Source organism: Pteropus medius, unplaced genomic scaffold, assembly GCF_902729225.1.
Source record: "Pteropus medius unplaced genomic scaffold, Ma_sr-lr_union100, whole genome shotgun sequence".
NCBI classification, from domain to species: domain Eukaryota; kingdom Metazoa; phylum Chordata; class Mammalia; order Chiroptera; family Pteropodidae; genus Pteropus; species Pteropus medius.
In genome coordinates, this window is record NW_024350927.1 from 2261229 (window position 1) to 2284546 (window position 23318).

Here is a 23318-nt window from a genome sequence, read left to right on the forward strand (position 1 = left end):
TTTCACACGCGGGCACGCGCAGACGCGCGCTCCAGAGATGAAGAAGATTTAATACCCCAGTAACAGCAACCACCAACAGAATCAATGATCCTCCATTTAAAAAAGAGCGGAGCTCTGCTGCCGCTGCTTCCATTTCCTTCTTCAGGCTGCTCCAAAGCAAGCGACGCAATCTATTTTTCCCATGGTGACTCACTAATAAGGGCGCTCCATTAATTTCCTTCACTCGCTAGATAGTAAGAGGAATTAAGAGTAAAACAAACTTAAAACCTTTCAGAGCCTTGAAACAGCAATTTTCGAGGACAATCACAGATTTGCAACAGTCCTCAATTGGCACCAAGTGTAAATAAACCGTCATTGTCGGCATCTTATAGTGAAGATTAAGTTACAGTACGCACGCATTTCACAAAGAAAACCAGCGCTAAATGCTGATGAATAAGTAAGACGTACTGAGAACAACACTTATTCCTACATTTCACAGACAAAAAACAATATCCTGGGCAGTTGTTTTTGTTTTTCTTTTAAATATACGTCTTCTAATCTTAAAAGGCTTGCATTTTCCTAACCACTGATTAAAGAATTCTGGGTGGGAGGGAAACAGCACCCTTTAGAGGCGGCCCCTCGGTGGCACGGCCAGCGCGGCCGCTGAGGCTGGGTCCCTGCCCGCGGCTCCCGAGCGCCGGTGTGAGGCGGGGAACTGACCGCTCGAGGCGGATCTGCCTCGCACGCACGGGCAGCCACCAGCCGCCCCAGCCGGCGACCCGAGGCTGAAGGGAGAGAGGAGAAAGGGCCGAAACGGGCGCACCAACTTATTTTCAAACACCATCCTCTACCCGACCCCGCAAAACCAAAACCTGTGCGATTGCCACGTCCCTGTTATTTCTAAGTCTGTGCACCTTCCGTGAAAGGTCCCTAGAATCTAGTGTCTTCTCGGTTCGGAGATGTCCCGACATTACCCACCAAGACGTTTCTTTCTGTGTAACCTGTCCGCTCGCACAAAACCCTCTCCGGGTCAGACATTTCCGCGCGTCCGCGGGACTCCGGAGTCGGCCGTACGGGGCTGGCGGAGCGGGGCAGGGTTGGGGGGCAGGGTTGGGGGGCCGGGCCGGCCGCTGCTCGCAAGGACGCGACCCCACCGCCGCCTCCCCAGCGTGAGGGCACCCTCCCGGCGCCGGCTGCGCGGAGGCCGAGCGACAGCCTCCTCCTCCTGCCCGGGAAGGGAGAGGACGACAGCCGCGCCCGCTCCGCCGAGGCCCAACGCCGCGACGCGGGCCGAGGGGCGGCCAGGCAGCCGCGCGGCCCCCGCACCCGTCCGTGGGTCTGGCCCGGGCCCCCTCACCAGTTCTGCGCACGGGGAGGGGCCGGCAACGGGCCAGAGCGGGCAGCGGCGCCCGAGAAGCGAGCGCGGCCCCGGGCCTCGTGTCACTCACCGTTTGAAATGCTCGATGATCTTCTCTTCCCGCACATTCTCCGGTAAGTTGCCCACCCAAAGGTGCCTGGTTTCCCGGACCATGCTGGGCGGTGAGCCGGCGACCGCTGGTGCGAGTTCCCCCTCGCCGGCTTCGTACGAGCCCGTCAGCGCCGGGAGGCGGGCGCCGAGGCGGCGGCGGCGGCGGCTGCGGCGGTGGCGTCGGCAGCGGCGGCGGCTCCTCCGGCTCCCCCCCGTGCAGAGACCATCCCTCTCCCCCAGGTTCTGACTCTCGGGCCTCGCAGCTATGCTCCGCCGCCACCACACACCCGAAGCCGACCCTCGCGCTCCGGCGGCGCATGCGCCCGGGCGGCGGCGGGCGGGGGAGCGGGGAGGAGGAGCGAGCGGGACCCCGGCGGCAGCGACTACGACGGAGCTGGCGCTGTGGCAGCCAGACGCTTCCCACCGGCGCGCGCGGCCCGCCTCCCTTGCCGCGGGCACGCGCGCGTCCGCCCTCCCGCGGAGGCCGAGACGCCGAGTTCCTCCCAGCCGGCGCGCAGGCGCGCGGGGGAGGGAGGAACGCGGGGCCTGGAAAGAACGCTCGCGCGCTCGGTCTCGGTGCGCAGGCGCGCAAGCCGGCCTCGGGGCGGGCGTTCAGTCGGGCCCCCAGCGCTGCGCTCCGAGAGGCAGAGGGCCCCTGGAGCAGAGATCCCACCCCCCTGCCTGGGGCAAGAAGGGGTGGGAGGTTGGTTTTGACAGGGCTGGGTATCAAAGAGGCCGCCAAGGCCGCTCTCCTAGGAAAAGTCAGGACACTTTCCCCTGCTCACCCTTCGGCCAGCTTCTGACCGTTTCCAGGCACTCGGATCTCCGCCTGCTTGGGAAAGTGTCATAACAAGGCCGCCCTTCTCACCGCCCAGTTAAGCAATGAAGGCTCAGAAACCCCTTCCCGTGTAACGTTAAGCAACTTTATTTTATATAAGATCTTGCTAAACCTTTTGCAGGGTCTTCTTGCGGATCACTATGGTATACTAGGAATAAAACCGAAATGAGACGGTTACATGTCTGATCTTATTCCCCCCAGATTTACTATAATTTAATATTTAAGCAGAGTGAGGAATTAGACCTCCGGCCTTTCTACGTCTAAGGGCTTTAAAGGCCTACAGTTAAACTTTATATAAAGGCCAGTTTACAGAACCCTAGGGGAAATCCACAAAATTAAGGCTACTGTAATGGGTCCAAAAAATGGAATTGTTTAGAACAGTCTGTGACTCAATTCTCCATTTTTTATCTACAGAAATAAAATACCAGAGGTGTGGTACGGTGCTTCCATGTGAGGCCATATTTTAAATATTTGGTCTCAGTCTCCTTAAATACAAGCCAATTTATCAAACTATGCTATTTTAGAACTGGAAAATATGGTCACCATAATCAATGGCACTAATACCTGGGGTCACCTGCATAATTAAATTGTTTCTTTTTTCCCACAGACTGTAAAACTCCAGGTAGTTTTCTTTTCCATATAGCCTGTCATAAATTTCTCAATGATTGTGTCAGAGAGAAAAAATAGAATAACATCAACTTTCACTGGATTTGGTTTAATAGTCTATACTGTTCTTAATAAACTTGATCTCAGCAGTTATGATCAATTGAGATTACCTCTCTTCCCTCCTCAGGACCTTCAGAAGGCTAAGCAAGCCCCCACCTTACACAGTTGCAAATTATAAGATGTGCTAGCTCACTGAAATGATTTCTGGAATATTGATGTTACTTCTAAAACGTCTAGATTCTGATCCAGGTTAATTTAACTAGTTTGTTTTCTATGCTACTTTCCTGCCTCGTGTTTATGTTATTTCGACACACCTGTTTTTTTTAACTATTTGGGGAATTTTAGCAAGAGGCAGAAACATAAAGAGATCTAGGAAAGTTAGAAAAAGCGCCACCACAAAGAGCACCACTCATTCATAATTGAGTTAAGGTATTTAGTGCCACCCTAGAAGCTGACCTTGTCTTCATGCAAATCAGTCATCAAATGAAATGAAAACTTTTGTTCTTGAAAATATTATGGAATTAATTCCTCAGTAAAAGCAAATCAACCTACATTCAGATTTAAGATTAGCCATTTACATTTGTCCATTTCTCTGTCATAACTATCACACAAGGAGTGACAGGTCAGCACACTTAACAAAACTCATGTACTTATAGCAAGCATCGGTTGAAATTAAAAACATACCATTATCAATTTATAACATTTTCATGATTATAACCACTTCTTACCATCAAATCAATATTCAGTGATTGCATATCAAGTACAGTTCCTTGCATTTTTGCTGAAAGTTATAAAGCACATACCCTTTGCACAGCCCCAAATCAAGTGTTTGATTTTTCTCAGTGTTTTTCAATTTTATTGGCAATGTATCAGGAAACATTGGGAAAGCTTTTCTCTATTTCTGTCCTTGTTACAAATATTTACAAGGGCAAAATTTCTTCATAAGCATTTATCTTTGTATGTTTTCAGTAGAAAGGCAACCCACTGTTATTCTGATTTTTAAATTTATTTTAACAATTAATAGTTGAGGCTCATTGAAAAAGATCAAAAAGTAGGGTGTGATTTCTTTTTTCATCTATGATAATGTTGAAGTGAATTTCCTCATTTGAAGATAATTTAGAAAGGTGACATTAAAGCAGAGTCATTTGTAAAGGAGAATTAAAATGGATGTGTTTTTAATCAGGTCTTATTTTCACACCAAGGAGCTCCTGCATTTAGCATGCTAGATGTGCTCAAAGAGTTCAGTCATGTGTAATGGAAGCTCAATTAGGGAAAACATCTGAGCCTCAAACTCAGTCTTTGAATGCTAACCTAGCCAACAGAGCAGATAAATTAATATCACCATTTAAACAGAAGAACAGAATAATTACCAGATATTTAACAAGAATTTGGTTACAAATCAATTCCTAAGCTACTAAAATTAAACTGGTTCATGAGAAAACATATACTTAAAACATAAGCACTTGTTCCTAAAGGCATCATATAAAAAAATATTAACTAGTTCTAAAATGATTAAAGCCACATAGGAACTTGACAATACTAACAAACTCCTTCTATTGTAAGAATCAGTTTAAAAAAAAAAAAAAGAACAGTAGAAAATAAAACCAACATTACTATATTATTCTCAAACAGTGTCTGACATCTCGTTCTGAGGATCAAATGGTGAAAAAGAGCAGTCTATTAACAGACTTATTTTGATAACAGTAGGCTCACTCTAGTGAAATCATATATACATCTTATCAGAACTCCAATCAGTTGAAAAGTACTAGCTAGCTAGTCCTCTAAATCATTCTTTCAGCAAGCTAACACTTCATAATCTATTTTTCTGTTCAGCCCTCTAAGAAAGCTAAATAATTTATTCCACGCTGTTTTTAGTTTTCCAGAAATGCATATAATGGCTGACATTTTCTTTTTTAAAAATCAATTCTGATGTTTCTACCATTTCCCTGGAAATTTGCTAAAAGTAAGTTTTTTCTATGAGAAAATAATGCTAACATACCTAATATTTAAAATTATGAATATAATCTGCTATTTATGGCACTGATTAAAAAACAGTAGACTGAAAGAATACTTGCAGGTATTAATTATGGTTGTACCTATGCAGTAGACGGAATTTTTTTTAAGTTTTTATTCATCGATATTTCAACTTTTCTTTGGTTAACATGTATTGCTTTTATAATTAGAAAAAATTATAATAAAGTGACTTTTGGAAGTCAGCACCTGGGTTACTTTGGTCAGAGTTTCCTCTGAAATGTTGATACATCAAATCAACATATTTATGTTATCAGATCACATATGAATATAATGTTATTCTCTATGTTAACTCAGAGATCTCATTGAACTTTTTAAAACTCTACAGTTTATCCTCATGTGAGAAAACATTTAACCTCTTTTTCCTAAAGATAAAGGTTTTTATTAAAATATAGCTAACATACAATATTAGTTTCAGGTATACACCACAGTTATTCAACATTTATATACCTAAAGAAGTGATCACCATGGTAAGTCCAGCAACCACCTGACATGGTACAATGTTATCACAATATTGTTGACTATATGTCCTATGCTGTACATCAGGCGTTCCCAACCCCTGAGTCCACAGCTGGTCTGTGACCTGTTAGGAACTGGGCTGCACAGCAGCAGGTGAGGGCGGGCAAGCGAGTTAAGCGCAAGAGAATGAAACTTCATTCTGTATTTGCAGCCACTCCCCAGCGCTAGCATCACCGCCTCAGTTCCACCTCAAATCATCAGGCTTTGGATTCTCATAGGAGCACTGGTCCCTGGTGCCGAAAAGTTTGGAGACCGCTCCTGTACACATCCTCACGACTTATTTGTTTTATACTTGGAAATGTGAACCTCTCATTCTCCTTCATCTTTTCTCCCCTTTTTTGATTTTTCAATTACAGTTGGCATTCAATGTTATTTGATATCAGTTTCAGGTATACAGAAAACTAAACCTCTTCACTTTGAGTGACACACATTAGCCAAAACATCCCAGGTCTAGGCAGTTGAACTTTTAAACATCAATTAGTAACCAGAATATAAATAATATAAATCAAGGCTATTGACTAATTCAGAGAAGACTATTCAAAGTTCATTCAATGGAATCTCAAAAACAATAGTACTAAATGTGTTTAGCAACTTGTTACACATGTATTGAAATTTCAGATTGAGGGTTTTAAGCTCCCATGCCTCTCCTGTCAAAGGCCTGTCTCTAGCTTGAAGTAGAGAATGCAATCAAAAAATTACTTACTCATTCGAAATGTTTTAAAACTTTCTATTTTAATTCAATTATTGCTATTTAATACTAATGCTTCTTTAAATCACATAATTGCCTCAATATTTGGCATTAATTTTCAGGATAGTAATGATTGCTAACTTATATAATATTCAGTAATAAAACGCTTGAAATCTTTTGGCTTAAAACCACATTCTATTTAAAGACTAAGTAGGACATGATGCATTTCTAAATTAAATACTGGAACTTTTTTTAAGGCTCTTAAACAGTTAAATTTCAGTATTTCGATAGAAGAGATAATAGATTTTTTTTCAGGTCATATACTACAAAAATCCTGAGAACCATCTCTTACACTTCTACTTAGAAAATACTTAAGCTAAAAAGAGAGAATGCCTCAAAATAACTCTTTAAAGATGCTAGATTAACTTAAAATGATTTTTCTAAGAAAACAAATAGCAAGAGTCATAACTAAAGATTTCACTTAGACTGTTAGCTGATGGGAGAGGCATGGTGAGATGAACTAAAAAAAGGAGTTTGTGTTTTCCCCAACAGAAGATAAACACACACCCAAGCATAAACCTTTTACTTCAAAAGAAAACTCACCCGAAAAAAATGTCTTTACACCAGGGTACTTTTATCCTTCACAGTTTTCAACTTATAGTTTCCCTCAAGATCAGTTTCCAGAGAGTCTATTATACAGCACACACGAACTTTGATTTTATGCCAATTCAAAATTATAAAACATAGTCAATATTTTCTTCTCCTTATTTAGTAGAGTTTTCCTTGCTGTAGGAACTTTGACTTTAAAAACTCTCGTTAACCATAATTAGTTAAAACAGAATCTCTAACAGAAATTCTGAGAATTCAGGGACTTTTGATCTGGTCATTTCCAAGCCTCAAGTTATAGCCTTGTTGGCAGGGGGAGAATTCTGTTGCTTGCTAGTACTTGAGCAGCCTCTAGATAGCTTTTTATGTACTTAAGAGTTCCTGTTGAATCTAGCACCAACTCAAAATTCCCACCAGGAAGAAAGATCTCCCTTCCTTAGTTACCACTGAGTGGCTCCGCCCAGAGCGATGACCTGGGCCGACCTCGGACTCCGCGCGGTCAATCGTGGTTTCGCACCTGCGGGCAAAGAGCGGCCAAACAACTTCGGAGCTAAAATGCAGCTCACGACCATCACATCCCAAGTTGCAACTGCCACATCAATTTTAGGAGCTCCCAATGTGCTTTCTTCGCAAACGAGCTCCCTCTTTTGAACTTTACATCTTTAAGATCTATAGGTACATTACACGCTAAAGAATATAGGAAGGCAATCGCTCCAGGGGAACGAAGGTACTTCAAAAGGAAGGGGGCAAGGAAACAACTCATTGGTGAAAATGACCAGCCCTCGTGCCCTGTCAAGGGAACTGAAACCTGCTGAATTTCAAAAACGGGGTTGGATGGAAGTGGATTACATGGCAAGATAAAGGGCTTTGGATGGGGGTTTCAATAAGAACCCACAACCTTGGCAATAATGTCTGCCACACTAAGAGGAAAGAGGGGGAGGCGGAGGCACCTTAAGAAAGAGTAAATAGGGTTGCTATGGTTACCAATCTTCAAGCTCAATTGTGCAAAGGAAGACAGAGCTGTCCGCCAAGGCCCTTTCTTTGTCCAAATCCACACACCGAGGACAAACCTAGCGGCCAGCCCTGCCAGCCCGAGCAGAACCGTGGGCAGCGTTCCAAATAAATGACACCTTTATTTTGGCTTAAGGAGCAAGAACTGCGGGCAGTGTCTCAAGGAAGCCAGTCCGGCCACCACGCGGTCCTTCGGCCGGCGCTGTTTCCCCAATTTGAAGAAGGCTCCTCCACACCCCAGACACCGAATCGTCAAGAGCCATTCCAAACATGGCGCAAGCAAGAGTGAAGGGAGCCAACGAAACACGGTCCAACCTCAGCTCTTAGGTACAAAGGCAAGGCTAATCTTCAGGAAACCCGCGGTATAGAATTAACCATTCAAGATGCTATAGTTTCCGCAAGTGGGAGTTGAAGAACCAGTGAGCAGGGTACAACCAAGACGCTGAGACACACTTCCTATCAGACACTACCGCAAGCAGCGTGGAAAAGACGGCGAGGTGAAGGAGACCCAGTGCGCAGACGCGCGGAGTAACGACTCGAGCGCTTAGGGCCTGCCCCCGCTTCTCAAAGGCCAGGGGAGTTGCCCCAACGCGCTTGCGCAACGCTGGGACGTTGGGGGAGGGGAGAAAAGCCTGTTCCCTTCATTGTGAGAATCGCCCCGCCCATCACAGCGCGCGCGCACGCACGCACATACCACTTGCACAGTGGCGCGCGCGCGCGCGCACACACACACGCGAGCGCGCGCACCGAGCTTGCCGCTCAGTCCCTTGCGCATGTTCTGGGAGGGAGGCGGCGGCGGCGGATCCTGAGGCTTTTTGCTGACTTTATCTGAGAAGTTTCTGGAAAGACGCAGCCCAAGGGAAGCTGGGGGATGGGGAGAGCAGGGAAGCGACCGTTTGAGAGAAAGAAAGCGAAAAATGCAAAGCACACCGCTACCGCCAAAGCAATGCCCAAGCCCAGCGAGACCCTCGCGCCAGAGGGAAAAGCAGCCGCTCCTTCCTCTGCCTGTGCCCATCCCCGGAGGCCCCTCCGCACAGGGAGAAGGGAGAGGGCAGGGGAGAACGATGAGAGCCCTAAACGTTCACTGGATGTTTGCGTGGTGGAGTGAAAGCCGGCATCCGCCCTCTGGAGCTGACTGCGCGCTTGTGGGCCACCTCGGCTCGTCGCTCTCGAGTGCGGGGTCAGGGCGCGTTTGGATTCCACGTGGCGGCCAAAGTACTGGTCCAGGAGCTCTTTAACGCCCTTATTTTCCCCCTTAACCTAGGAGTTCTTTGATCCCAACTTTCCTGCCTTGTTTTTGGTGACCTGGAGCTAAAGCTGGAAGTGTGGGGATCCTTAGGGTTCTCCCGCACTCAAGGGACATTCTGGACGGGCAGAGGTAGTCTGGCAGGTGTCCCACGCTCAGTTCTTGTCCAGTTTTACCCCTTTACGTAAGCGCTTCCTGGAGAGGGGATTTGGAAGAGCAAAGGCAGCACCCGCACAAAGGCCCCGTTGATTGTGGACTGGAGGGGCAGCCTACGGGCGGTGTGGGAATGCCGGAATATGGCCATGGGGAAGGGCCGGTCCCGACAGCTATCAAAGGGAAGCTGTGTCTGGCACGGCTGTGGTGGGGGAAGGGGTTCGCGGCGCCCTTTGTGTCTCGGTCAGCGCCCGCTCGCGACCTGGCCCGGCTGCCATTTTGTGGCGCGGCCGCCATTTCGCGCGGCCGAGGGGGGCAGGGCGGTGGGGGAGGGACGCGCCCCGCTCGCGCGGGGCGGGGCTGGCGACAGCGCCGGGGCTACCCCCGCAGAAGCTCGAGCCAGCGCGTCCTCTTTGTTCTTCGCCTCCGGGCTCGCGGCTCGGGGCTCAGGCTCTACCGCCAACCGCCCCGGAGGCTCGCCGGGTGCGCGGGCCGTGTGAACCCCCGAAAAGCCGCCGAGAGGCGTGCGCAGGGCGCACAATCTTTTCCGCCCTTTAAGCCTTTCCAGAGTGGGATTCTCCGCCCCACCGTTGCTGTGTGAAAGGAATACATTTTATGAGGCAGTGCTCAGCACTCAACCGTGGGAAGCTGGAATTCCACCCTGAGAAGGAAGGCGCTTCCTGGAGCCTGGTGCCGGTGAGAGTAGCAGACCCGTTTGCGTGCCCTGCTTTGAACCACAATGGCGCTCTGCACAGAGAAGTGATACTGCGCAGCGTCGCCAGTGGGAGAACCAACAAAGGTGCTAAAACACCGGTGTAACCGAAAGGTCGGCCTCAAAAAAAAAAGGCGGTGCCTTTGGACGGCTGTCAGCCGTTGGAGAACCGGGACGTTGCTTTTCATTGGCTGGCTGTGAAGCACGCACTGCGCCACTATTTTCAGATGAGGGTTTTATAGCCCATTATATCTGAGCCGTAAACTGGAACAATAGTTTAGAATATCTTATTTCTGTCTGTTCGGAATGACTTCCATTTAACCTCTTTTTTAAGTCCCTTATGAGTATGGAAATAACAAATTGACTCAATAAAATCGCTTACGTGCCTTCCAAAGTCATTTCAAATCCTGAAAGAGCTATTGTTTTTCTGATTTCAAGGGAAATGTTTAAATGTGAATCTCGGCATTTTAATGTTAACTTTGCCGCTCGCATCAACAAAGCCAGGAAATTCAAGAGTAATGCTGCTAAATTTGTTATCCAGCCTTGCTTTTTCTGCAAAGTGTTTTTTTTTTTTCTTTTGATTTTTCTTAACAGCAGCATGAGTTCATAACCGAGCCAGCCTTTTCTGGTCCAAGGCTTTTGGTGACACAGCTACAGTAAGGTTTTTGTGTTTTCTGTTTTTACTCTGAATAATTATAGGGGTTTTGTTACGTGTTTCAGTTATAGGGGGATTAGGCTCATAACGATAGGATGAAAATGTAAAAACTATATTTGTCGTTGAGGGCACAGATCAGGGTTTGATGGCTTCTAAAAGAAAGAAACACCTGAGGAGTGGCTGTTAATAGTCCAAATTTTGTTTTAGTTCCAGTTTGGCTAAAAGCCCTTTGTAGTGTATTTTTTTATATTCTCAAGAATCTGTAAAGCACAGTACTGTACGTCCTTTTGGTGTTGAGAGCTTGTGATATGTGTTGTTTTTAAATGCTGTTACTTTTTGCCTGTACAATCAAAATAAGTAATATGAAACTATTAGTTTTATTGGGAAATTAGGATATATGCTACTAACAAAGACAAAATAGGCCCCTAATCAGACAAGCAGTTGAAATCAGAGAATGAAGGCACAACCCATCTTTGTACAGATGTAGATGGATTTGTTTAAACAATTCTAATTCCTAGAGTGTGTTTTTATTTATAAAATGCAGACTTGTTTTGCACGTTTTACTATTACATTTAACACAAAAAGCACACCAAACAGAAGTTAAGAAATAGCCCTCCTTCCCCCATCCTAACTTTGGCCTCAAAACATTTTTCAGCTTCCTCGGCCAAAAAGCCAAAACACTTAAACAGGTGAACTTTAGACTTGCAGAGAACCATGTTCAAATAAATAGATTTTGAAATACCACAATCTCATGATCTGCCCCAGGAATGAAAATGCTCTTGTGTATGTAGTGCTAGGTCTCTTCAGTTTGTCAAGCCAGGCGGAACTAGTGAATTCCAGGATTACCAATCCATTGTTGCCGTAGTTTTTTTATTCTAAAACCGAGGTTCTGAATTAAATTGTACCAGTTTGTGTTCCCCGAAGGAGATTTAGGTGTTAACCAAAACCTTTCTACCCAAGATCCTTAAGGCAGCCAGTGTAGAATAGAAGTGGTTTGTGCTAGGCCCCTTTCATCATGCCTTTGATTTTGTTTGTTTGATTTTTGGTGTTTGATGAGGCTTGTATGCAACTTTTCCAAACAACATAGAAATACTAAATATCTCTTCATTGTTCCAGGAAAGTACAGTTTTTCATGCCAAACTCTGGACTAGGAGAGAATTTAACATTAATAATAACCTCCTGGTAAAGATAAATGTGCTCCTTTAGAGACTTTAGTAATATGGGAAGTCTTTCAAAATATTTTTGGCAGCAGTTAAGCACTCCCACATGTTGTAATAGTGTTTTCCCCTTTGAGGCAAAACTCACAAGTTTAGCACTTCAGAAGTATTGGAGTTCAAAGAACAAATCCTTGCAGCCAACAGTATGTTTCTTAGAAAAATAGAAACATGTCTATAAAAATAAAAATTACTCCTGGAACAACCCCCAACAGTTATCCTGCCAGAGTACAAATGGTCTAACCTAAAACAAAATTTTATCCTGACAATTGTGCAGATTATGTGAAACCTGTAGGCTTTGACATCCTGGTTTAAATGGCCTAGTTAGACAATACATCAAAAAGACTTCTAAAAGTCAAGATCTTTATTTGTTTGACAAATAATTTTTGAGCATCAACCTTCTGCCAGATCTTATTCCAAGTACTTAGGATACATTGCTGATTAAAACATCCTTGTTACGGAGCTTATCGAGCAGGGGGTGGTGCGGAGGGAAGAGGCCAGGGGTCGCAGTGAGAGGGTGAGGAGAATAAAAAAAGGAAAAATAACAGGAGCAGTAAATGCTGTGGTGAAAATATAGAAAGGAGAGATGAAGCATGTATTGCGATTTTAAATGGGGCAGTCGGGGTAAGCCTTATTAAGAAGATATTTGAGGACTTGAAGGCGTTAAAGGGCAAACTATGGATATGTAGAGACGAGGTGCCAAGGAGAGAGAACAGTGAGTGCAAAGTCTTCAGTTAAGAGCATGACTGGCACATAGGAAAACTAGCAAGGAAACCAGTGTGGTTGAACCAGAAGGAGCAAGGGAGAGTGCAGGAGATGCTGGACGCCAAAGAGGTGCGGGGAGTGGGAGGAGAGCTGTAGAAACTGGCAGGCCATAGCGGGAGAACATGGGCTTTTAGTTGGCATGGAGATGTTACATGATGTGACTTAGGTTTTTAGAGGTATTTAGAGTAAGAGACCGAGAGTAGAAGCAGGAGCCCAGTGAGGGAGGCTATTTCAGTAATCCAAATGAAAAGTAAGAGTGGCTTCAATGATTAAGGGATCTCAGATATTTTGAAGGTAAATCCAAAAAGACAGACTGAACACAGAGTTAATAAAAAGAGGAGTCAAGGATGAGCCTGAGGTTTTTGACATGGCCAACGAGAAGGTCGAGTTATAATCAACTGAAACGGAACTGTAGATATTTTCCAGGGGCACCTCAAGAGTTCATTTTGGACATGTTCAGTTTGAGATCCTTATTACATATTCAAATAGAGACATTAGGAAGGCTGTTGGATATGAGTCATGTTCAAGAGGAAGTTCTTCAGATATGTATTTTTATGTATTATGTCATTTTATATATTATGTATTATATATAAATTGTGTGTTGGGGGGTCAGCATATACATGGCATTTGAAGTCTGAAACTGAATGAGATCTCCAAGGGAGTAAGTGTGGATATAGAAGGAAAGAACCAGGAAAGTCCTGGGGCATTTCACACTTAAAAGGTCTTGGAAGGCAGGAACTTGCAAAGCAACTGAGAGCAAACCAGTTAGGTAGGGAAACCAAGATGAGTAGCCTCTCGGAAGTCAGGTGAAGAAACTGAAGGAGAAGGGAGTGACTGTGGAATGCAGCTGAGGGTTAAGATGAGGCCTGAGAATTGACTGTTGGAGCAACATGGAGGTCTTTGGTAATTTTGACAAGCGCTTTCGGTGGAGTGGTGAGGGCAAAAGTTTGGATTGGGTTGGAAAAAATTAGTCTTTGGAAAAGTACTACAGTGGAGTTGTAGGAGCAGATACTAGGGACTGTGATGGTAGAAAGTACCTTCAATTTCAGACAGAAAGTTCCTAGATCAGTACCAGAAACAGGAACTCAAACCTTTAGACTTCTGGAAGAATTGTTTCACCCTCAAGATACAGTCTGCTGCTAGCCTTTTATCTGTTCCGTAAGGACATGAATAATACATAATTCTTTGTAAAAGAATACTGCCTCCTATAAAATCTGCAAATTCTGAACTTGGAATTTAGTCAGTACTCGGAAGAATTTGGTCAGTAGGACAAGGAATCTAACACACAGATTTTCCTGGAATTTATATAACTATTAGTGTTCACCAGTGGTCTGAGGTGATTCACCTAGTCATGCAGGGCTTAGAGATGCAACAAAGCAGACTGTGCCCTGGTTTCTCAAGTGTATACCTCAATCCCTGAGGACTTTGCAGCTTTTGTTGGACTTCCTATAAAAATACTGGAACAATGATGGCAAACTGACTCCATCACAAGAATGGTAATGCCCAAAGAGTTAAGTGCCCGGATGTTTCCTTTTAACAGGTCTTTGTTATCCCTTACCATCAGCTCGCTCTAGTTCCACCAGTCATCAGTGAACAACCGTTAACCTGCTTGGCTATGTGCTTTTTTATGAAAAAGTATTTATCATCCTGGGTTCAAGCTCTTATCTTCTGAATTCTCTATACTGATAAATATAGAAGTTAAAATTTTTATCTTCAATTGTATTACCTTATTCCTTATTGAAGCATGTGATAAAATATAGATGTAAAGTGTTATGTATATTTTATCCTGACACATTTACGCTGAATAGTTGTTGAATCTTTATTTTAAAATATTCATCAATTTGGATGAAGCCTAGCACGTTATGTGGTTAAGTATATATATCTTAATTACTCATGAAATATCGCTCTCTCCAGTTTATACAGACTAGTCCTCAACTGTTTTTCCCTGTCCCAGCACTCACTATACTTCCATCAGTTACTCTGGTTCTTACTGGTAGTGATTCATTTGAGGGTTGAGGAATACTGTCTCCCTAGAATGGAATATCAAAATTCCAGGAAATTCTGACTTTTCTCACAACTCCTGAGAATCACTGACGTAGAACTTAAATATAGCAGAGGAACAAAAGACCATTTCCTTAACAAGCTCGTTAGTTGAGATATATTTCCGATGACAACTGCTCCCTAGAGAGGTCCAAAAATACTGTATCTTTAAAGTTTATATCTCCTTTCTTACTTTGTGAAAATGTAGCATCCATTACACTGGAGAAATTGAAACTATTTGTACAAATATGTTGGAATTTTCTAACCATCGGTTATAGTTCTTCTTCTGAGAAATGTAAAACCAGTTTTGTTGGTTTTTTTGTTTGTTTTTGGTGATAAGTCCTCTGAATAGTTGAACTTACTTATCTTTATGTGAAACATCCCTACTTCATTTATTCTGCATTTGTTCTATAGGTGGTCTCCTATCCAGTACTAACCAGGCCCGACCCTGCTTAGTTTCCGAGATCAGACATTGGGCTTGTTCAGGGTGGCATGGCCGTAGACCATGGACCGTGGCTCCACTGGGGCGCGAACCCAGGACCTTCTGCATGTAAAGCAGACATGCTAACCACTACACTGTGGAACCACGTCCTGTTCAATAAATATTTAATTGACTTTTAAATTAAATTAGAGAATGAGAGGAGTCTGCTGCGACAGGAGAGCAGAAAAATGGAATGAATGGTAGCTGATAAGGGGCCAGTGGCTGAGGCAAATGGGATCAAGAGAAGTTTGATATTAACGTGGAAGAAATTACAATACTTTTTCACAACACTGCTGATACAGTAGAGAATTGATGTGGGTGGGAGAGAGTGGAATGGGTCCATGTCCTTAGAAACAAGAGACGGAGCTGGATACATGAAAGAATTGGCTTTATAGGAGTATAAAATAGTTCTAGTGAAAGACCAGAACCCAGAATGATGGGTGCCAAAAGCTGGTGAACAGATGTGGTCGAGCAAGTCTGTAGAAGAAATGCCACTAATATACTAAGAGGCAGTCAAAACAAGTAAGTTATCTATGCTTTAGTTTTCCAACTGAAGATGAGAATAACATACAGTACACCAGTCAAAATGTCTTGGATTTACTTTCTGTATTTTTGGGCAAGTCATTTCTGGCAGGATCTTTGTATGTTTTATTTCCCACCAAATGGTCATTATCTAAAATAATGCCTGGCAAACAGTTGTTCAATAAATATTCATTGAATAATTTTAGAAATTAATTTATTAAATAACTACCACATATGTCATATCTACCCCCACAGATCTATGAAATGAGAATGGATATAAACATGCTTTATAATCAGAGAAATGTTATTCAAACTTCAGGTGTTTATGTTAGGGAGAGTTAGGATAAAATCCACTGAATTTTTTAGACTCCTTAAATGATCAATATAATATAAATATAGAAAGTCATTATTAGTTGGACTTTTTTCTTAGAGGAATATACATAAAATTGGATCTGACCCAATAAACCATGTAGTTACATAACTGACAAAAGTATACAAAAGCCTGAAAATAAAACTAAGTCAATTAGCTTTATGTTGATGTCATAAATTAAATTCCAAGTTACATTTACAATACTGGAGGCATGAGTGTTATATTGCTTCTCCTTTCTTCCTTTCTTTGTTTTGCTTTTTGGTAGATTATATTTTTCAAAGCAGATACAGTTTTGTGGATTTACTTTTCTAAGTAACAGAATAAAGTTTTAAATTTATTGATGTTTCTGCCAAGGATTTTTTAACGTATCTCAATTACGCTGTTTTCATGATAAATCTTCATGGTCTTTCTACATATTATATGACTAACCTAGACCAAAGTTCTGGCTGAAAAAAAATAAATAAGGAAAAAAAAATGCCATTCAGTGCATTTCCATTTTCTTAGCATTCCAGGGACTAAAGTAAGAAAGATAGTTAATTGCTTGAGTTTGAAAGCAATTTCCAACGTGCTGAGGTTTTATTCCTGGGAGAGGCCCTGTGGTCCTGACGGGGTTCCTGCAAGGAGAAGTGAATCGACTACCATGTCGTCATTTTCAATTTTTCATCATTATCACTGGCAATTATATTACGTAATTAGCCAAGGTCATACAAAAGGGTTCGGTGGAACAATTTCGGATTAAATTTAGGAATTAGGCATTAGGAACTCATTGGGATTCCCTTAAGTGTTTTTAAGTGTTGCAGTACAGGGATGCCTAATTAGGCGACCAGCCTAGTTCCTGCTGTTATCCAGCACGAGGCCTTTTAGGATGACTTAGGAAAAACACTCTGTTCTCAGAAAATCCTGAAAGTCAAGCTCAAGCCGAGGAAAGATATTTGCTGAGTAATGCAATTCAGTCCCCTTCCCTGTAAAGCCAGAAGTGCCATATGTGTTTTTCTAATTAGCCCCACCAGATTTCTTCTAGGTGTGATTATGTGTCATTCTGCCTCTAGGGATTTATGCATTCTCAGTAAAATTTCTCTACACCATCTGATGTGATAGTCTGCCTACACAGGTTTCCTGTGGCCCAGTTCTAGGTCACATCAAAGGATTGTGCCACCTGGTCTTAACCTACTTCACTGCCTCAGTAAACAACAACAGTGGTGACACCCACAAACTATATCTGCTCTCACAGTAACACCAGTCCATCTTGGATCTTGCACAGGGCACCTTTTAATCTGAAGGCTCTCAAAGCCCATGGAAAACATTAATTATACTACATAAATACCTCATTGATACTAGGCTACAAGCCCCACTAGCCCCATTTTATGACTAGACATCCCCAAATGAAGAGATGGAACCCCTTCTTTAGCCCACAGCAAACGAGGACAAATCTGGGTCATGAGCACAGCTCCAGTTGCCTACTTAAGACTGTCTCTGGGGCTCTAGGAGAACTAATTTCCTCTCCATGTCCCCCCAATACTCAGGGTGTTTCTCTCTGAAATGATAACCTTTCTTTTGCTGATGATTTGGCTTTTGAACCTTTATTCTAGCTAGATGTGGGGATTTTGGGGGCTTGAATTCACCTTTGGCAATTTGTCCAAAAAAAATAAAAATTGAAAGTGTCTTACATTTGCAATAGTATGTATACATATCATCAAAAGCAATTCGAGCTCTTTTTTGGCCAATGTTTTTCTTTTTCCTTTTTCTAAGACAGACTGAAAGCATTGACTCTTTTGGTTCTCTTTCGAGTAAGAGGTTGCACTGTGGAGTCAACTTAGCCAGTGCTGCCCTCTCGAGGTTGCAGATGTAGCTCCCCCACTAAAATCAGCCCGTGTGTGAGAATGAGCGGGGTTAAGGCATGTTGAAGGACCGAGTGCTCATTGTCATAATAAACTGTGAAACTTTTGTCTGTTTTGATGTGATAGTTTAGCAAAAAGAGCACTAATAGGGAACGACAGAATTCCCATTTCAGCCACTGGCTGACTGTGTGCTCTCAGGCCTTCTCTCTGTGCTTCAATCCCCACCAATAGAATGGGAACTACTGGTCTAGTCCGGGGTTCAGCCAACGTTTTCTATAAAAAGCCAGATAATACTATTTTGGCCGTGGTGGGCCATATCATCTTTGTGGCAACTACTCAACTCTGCTGTTGTAGCTCAAAGGCAGCCACAGACAAAATGTGAATGAGTGAGTGCAGAGGCACATTTTATTATGGACACTGAATTTTGAATTTCATATGTTACATGTCACGAAGCATTATTCTTCTATCATTTTTTTAAATTTATTTTTATTTTTTATTTATTTATTTTTTCTATCACTTTAACCATTTAAAAATGTGAAAACCATTTTTAGCTCCCATAAAAAAAAAAAAAAAAAAAGGCAGTGAGCCAGATATGACCTAGGGCTGAAGTTTGCTGACTTCTGGGCTAGAGAACCTCAGAGAGCCCTTCTACAATTTTTAAAGTTGTCTTAACTGTAGTTCCTTTTCATTTCTTTTCCTTGGAGGATGACCCAGTACATGCTTATCTAGTGTGATAAGAGACACATTAGAAGACATCTTGCCCCCTTCATACTGGTATCTGCCAACTTCATACTGGTCAGCCTCAAATACTAGCAGTTCTACTTCTGGAGCTGGACTGTACAAGACTGTCTAAGCCACAGGTGGTGTCAAGTACTTGAAACATGGCTAATCCAAATGGATACGCACTATAAGGTAAAATGCATACCAGATTTTGAACAACTTAGTACCAAAAAAAGAACTTAAACTATCTCATTAATGTTTTATGTTGGTTATCTGTTTTAAACAATATTTTGATCTATTGAATTAAATATATTCAAATTAATTTAATCTGTCCTTTTTTATTTTTAATATGTGGCTACTAGAAAATTTTAAATTGCATATATAGCTCACATTATATTTCTATTGGACAGTGCTGCTCCATAAGATTACTTGTTTCATTGATTTAAGATTTGTCCCACATTCAAATGCAATATTCTTGCATTTGAAACAATATATTTAATTTTATCATCATTTAATATTAATGAGGATGCGATATAAAGTTGAGCATGGATTTTGAGAGGAATAGAGGCCCCAAAAGTTGTGTGTGTCTGGAAATGGAAGGTAGAGCGTAGAGATATCACTAAATACATAAAGTTGGGGTGAGATAAGGCAGAAGCAAGCTTTCCCTGACTCATCAGCTATTTAGAGTTCTGGCCCTAACATCTTGGGGTTCACGTGACTGTCTTCTTTAAGAAATGAGAGCACTCGACTGGGGATCAGGAAAAGCGGGTCTCAACTTGGCCTGTAGCTTACTATATAACAGGTAAATCATTTTTTTCTAGCTTCCTCATCTACAATATAAGAGCTATCCTACGTACCTCATAGAACTCAGAAGATGTGTGAGAATATGTGTGACCTCTACAATGTCCCAACAGTGTCCAGAACGTAAATAGCATTTAACTTGTTGCATTGGCTGCCTCTAGCCTCCCACTGACTAGCAAACAGCAACTTCAACTGCAGTGTTGCTGCTTCTTCTGCCCTGATTGGCAGTTACAGACCAAGAACCCACCCTTCCTTGAGTGACAGCTGATCCAAGCCTTCCAACTCTAGTTGTCTCAGGTCATGTAGGCTGGCTTATTAAGCCATACCTGTCCCATAGTCAGCTCCAAGGGAGTGCCTCCATGGGTTAAATCCACATACCTCACCCATTTGAAAAACAGTTACCAGACCTTGCAATGCTTATTCCCACCTCAGGACTTTATCTTTGCTATTTGCTGTGCCTATAAAGCTTTGTGTCAAGATCTGCACATGTACAGGTCTTTGACATCGATCAGATCTCAAATAGCACTTCCTTAGGCTTTCTGTCACCATCGAGAACACTCCTCCCCCATTACCCTATATCTTTCCCTTGCTTTATTTTTCTTCTTTGTACTTATGTCTACCTGCAATCTCTTGTTCACTTGTTTGTGTCTACATCTCCCATTGGAATGTAACCTCTGTGCCTAGAAGAATGTCTGGCAATGGGCACCCAGTAGAATGCATCTCCCTAGCCTTCTCCCTCTCAGCCTAGCTACCTCCCTACTCCAGCCAGACTGATCTCAGTGCTACCCAATGAGTGTTTGTGCCTTACATAGGGCCAGAGCCTCTTCTGGTGCCCTGTGACCACTTATTTTAAATTATTCATTTGTTGGATGTTATATTCGAACAGTTAGGAAAAATAGAAAATAGTCTAAGTAACTTAAATAGAAGTAGATTTTATGTAGGCAATTGATTTAAAAAGGGTTGAAAGGGCTGGAAGAGCAAAAGGAGGACAGAGTCCAGAAGCCCACTCATCACAATGCTGATGGGCCGTCCTCAGGTCAGGTTTCCACCTTCAGCGGATCCCTGCCCTGGAACAAGGAACTCCATTGCCCGCAGCACCAACACTTTCAGCTTGTAGAGAAAGTTACGTGACTGACACCAAGATGGTATTTCAGAATATCGTCAGGATCAAAATTCTGATGTTTGTATCTGCCCCAGAGGTGCACTCAGTCAACAGCTGTTGAACTGAATTCCTACCTTGGCTGATATTGTCCATTCCCTCATCTCTTTCCCTTTTCCCAATCCTGCTCATTCCTCCAGCCCCACCTTCAAGAGTCACTTCCAAGAAGACATCCCTCTCCAGCCCCCACTAGTCTCTGAGGTCTTACAGTATTTTCTTCATTGTCACTCATTTTGGCCTTTTTTCCTACAAATATTCCCTTCGTTCATATCTTATTTCCCTGAGTAGATTGTACACTTCTAGAAGGCAGGAACTCTTCCATGTGGAACTTCACAGTCAGAAGGGATCTTAGTGTGCGTCCAGTCTAACCTCTCATCTACTGCCTGAACCCCATTTACAATATCTCTGGCAACTTCTGGTTTGGTCTCTTGAAGACCTCCAGTTCGGGGGCTCTCCTTACTGAAAGAAATCTGGCTTCCTGTAGGAATATAAAAAAGATGCTAAATACAAGGTTGTCAAAATCACGCTACTTGTACGTCAAGACTGAGTCAGTCCTTGACTGAGGGTGGGATGCAGAAGAGAAAGAACACTAAGGAATAAACAACTTTTTGGCTAAAAATGTTGAAGAACATTTCCATCGAGCTATGTCCAGGCTGTAATTCATGTGTTGTGATTCAGCTCTTGCCCAGTGTTAATTATAGTAAGTGAATTACAAAACTTCAACTCAAATGTCTCTCTTTTTCTCCCTTAGGAAAGACTAGGGAGAGTAATCATTTGGGATGATATTCACATAGAAGGTTGGCCCTACGCCTTATCCAAAGAGCAAATATTTGGCAGGGGCTCTGCAGCCTACAAAGCCCCTTCCAATACTTCAGCTCCTTAGAACTTTCTGGCAGCATTATCCTAAGTTTGTAAAGGAAGACACTGAGATTAAAGCCTAAGGGTGGCAGAGCCAGTGCTCAAACTCAGGTCTTCAGGGTACAAAAAGTCTAGTGCTCTGTCTGTTTTCCATAAGGTAGCCAGCCATTCATCTAAAAAAAGCCCACCACTCTCACTAGAGTTCACTCTGTTGTACAAAGGCTGACTGTGTCCCTAGAGAAAGAATCAGGCTCAGCAACTAGGTATGGACCCAGAGTTCCTCAGATGCCAAGAATCCCAAAAAAAGGGGAGGGGCCAACCAAGTACTTCTTTAGTCTCCTCTTCAGTCTCCCTCTCTGTTCATTAGAGAGGTAAATAGATTCCTCAAATCCCCTCTATCCCAGTGCTGTGAAATGTTTACCTGTGTGCTAGGACTGGCCTGTGTGTCCAACAGGTGTCGCTTCCTGGGTGGCATGATTTCAGGGCTCCACCACGATGATGCTGGCCTCCTCCTCCACACCACTCAACTCAATGGCTAGCTCAGCTGAAATGTCGCTGGAGCTTCTCTCCTTTTGCTTTAAGTGTGGTCCGGGTTAAATTTAAAAAGAAAATAAAAACACCTTGGGAGCGATAGCATTTTAACACCATTAGTAATCACAAATCTGGGTGAATGAGTTTCAGAGTTTTTCGTGAGAGTAGGGTTTCTTTCTCTTTTTTAATGGGAAAATAAAATGTAATACGTGAAAGATAAATATTAATTACAGAAAGATAAGCCTCACTAATAGAACAGGAAAAAGAGCCCCAGAGCAGATCCACACTGATAGAAACTCGAGGTATGATACACATGGCATCACTAACCTGGGGCAAAGTTTAACCTGGTGAGAGATGTTACTGGGATAATCCATAACCCATCTGGAAAGAAATGCAATAGACCTCATCTCACTGCACATGAGAAAAATCAACCCAGGTATTAAATATGAAAACAACATTTTCGGAAAAATACAAGAGATGATTGTTATGAGCTCAGGGCATAGAAGGGTTTCTTAAGATTAAAAAAAAAAAGGCAGACTATAAAGGGAAGAACCGAAATATTAGCTCCATCAAAACAAATCAAAAGATACCTTAAAACAGAAATTCTCAACTCTGGGTGCACAGGAGACTCACCTGAGGGGTTTTTGAAAAGCCCTAGAGCCCCACCCACTCTGGGAGTGGGCCCTGGCCACAGTCTCACTGCTAACTAATGTTTGCAGGGCCGGGAACAAAAGTACCAGTGGAGATTCCCATACCCAGGCCTAAATATTTAAAAGCTACAAATCAAGTTAAACTATTAAATAAAATGTTTTTCTCTCTTCCTATCTTGTCAAATACACCTTTATAACAAGTTGGAAGGTCTGGTTCAAATGCAAAATTCTTCATCCCTTTGGAGTTCCCAACTAGAGGTGGTGGCAGTTCCAGGAGAGCTGGTCTTTGGCCCGCAGGCTTTCCCCTTTGTTCCTACCTTTAATGCCATTCTACACTTTAAGAGCCTCATGCACATGTCTGTGGACTTCCCTCTACATCCAGGCACCAGTCGCACTTCCTACCAAAAGAGCCCTTGGCCTAGAAGTGCACACACCAGCAAGACAGTCCATTCTCAGAAGAATGGAACCTGGAAGAGGCCTGCACAGGCTCTGGAGGTTGACCCAGAGCATTTGGGCCATAATACCAGAGTCCTGGGTTCCAGGAACAAGGTGGAGAAGTGGGGCTGTGGCCTTTGGGTGGGCACATCCCTTTGGCTTCGTGGACTTGCTACAGAGCAGGGTCTTCTAAAAGCGGAGCCTTAACTTGGTCTTAGGGTGGGACTCCCTGAGCACCTGTGCTTTTGTTGTTGCTAACTTTTTATTGATGTTCATACATACAGATGTATGTACAGGAAAGTACACAAAATATAGGTATACAGCTTTATGAGTGTTCACAAATATATCAGTTAAGGATGTAT

The 23318-nt window shown here is 43.1% G+C and overlaps 1 protein-coding gene and 1 long non-coding RNA gene across 2 annotated transcripts in view; one reads left to right on the forward strand and one right to left on the reverse strand.

Moving 5' to 3' along the window:
- The window catches only part of SPEN (spen family transcriptional repressor), a 69160-nt gene extending 67304 nt beyond the window's left edge, over positions 1 to 1856 (reverse strand). The window contains exon 1 of the mRNA XM_039842128.1: positions 1428 to 1856. Coding sequence (XP_039698062.1) covers positions 1428 to 1510 — 83 coding nt within the window. The 5' untranslated portion in view covers positions 1511 to 1856. The remainder of the gene's footprint in view (positions 1 to 1427) is intronic.
- Positions 1857 to 18370: 16514 nt separating this feature from the next.
- On the forward strand, positions 18371 to 22402 carry LOC120585771 (uncharacterized). Its single transcript, XR_005648505.1, has 2 exons — positions 18371 to 18714; positions 19344 to 22402. It is a non-coding gene; the product is annotated as an uncharacterized LOC120585771 (long non-coding RNA).
- Positions 22403 to 23318: the final 916 nt, after the last annotated feature.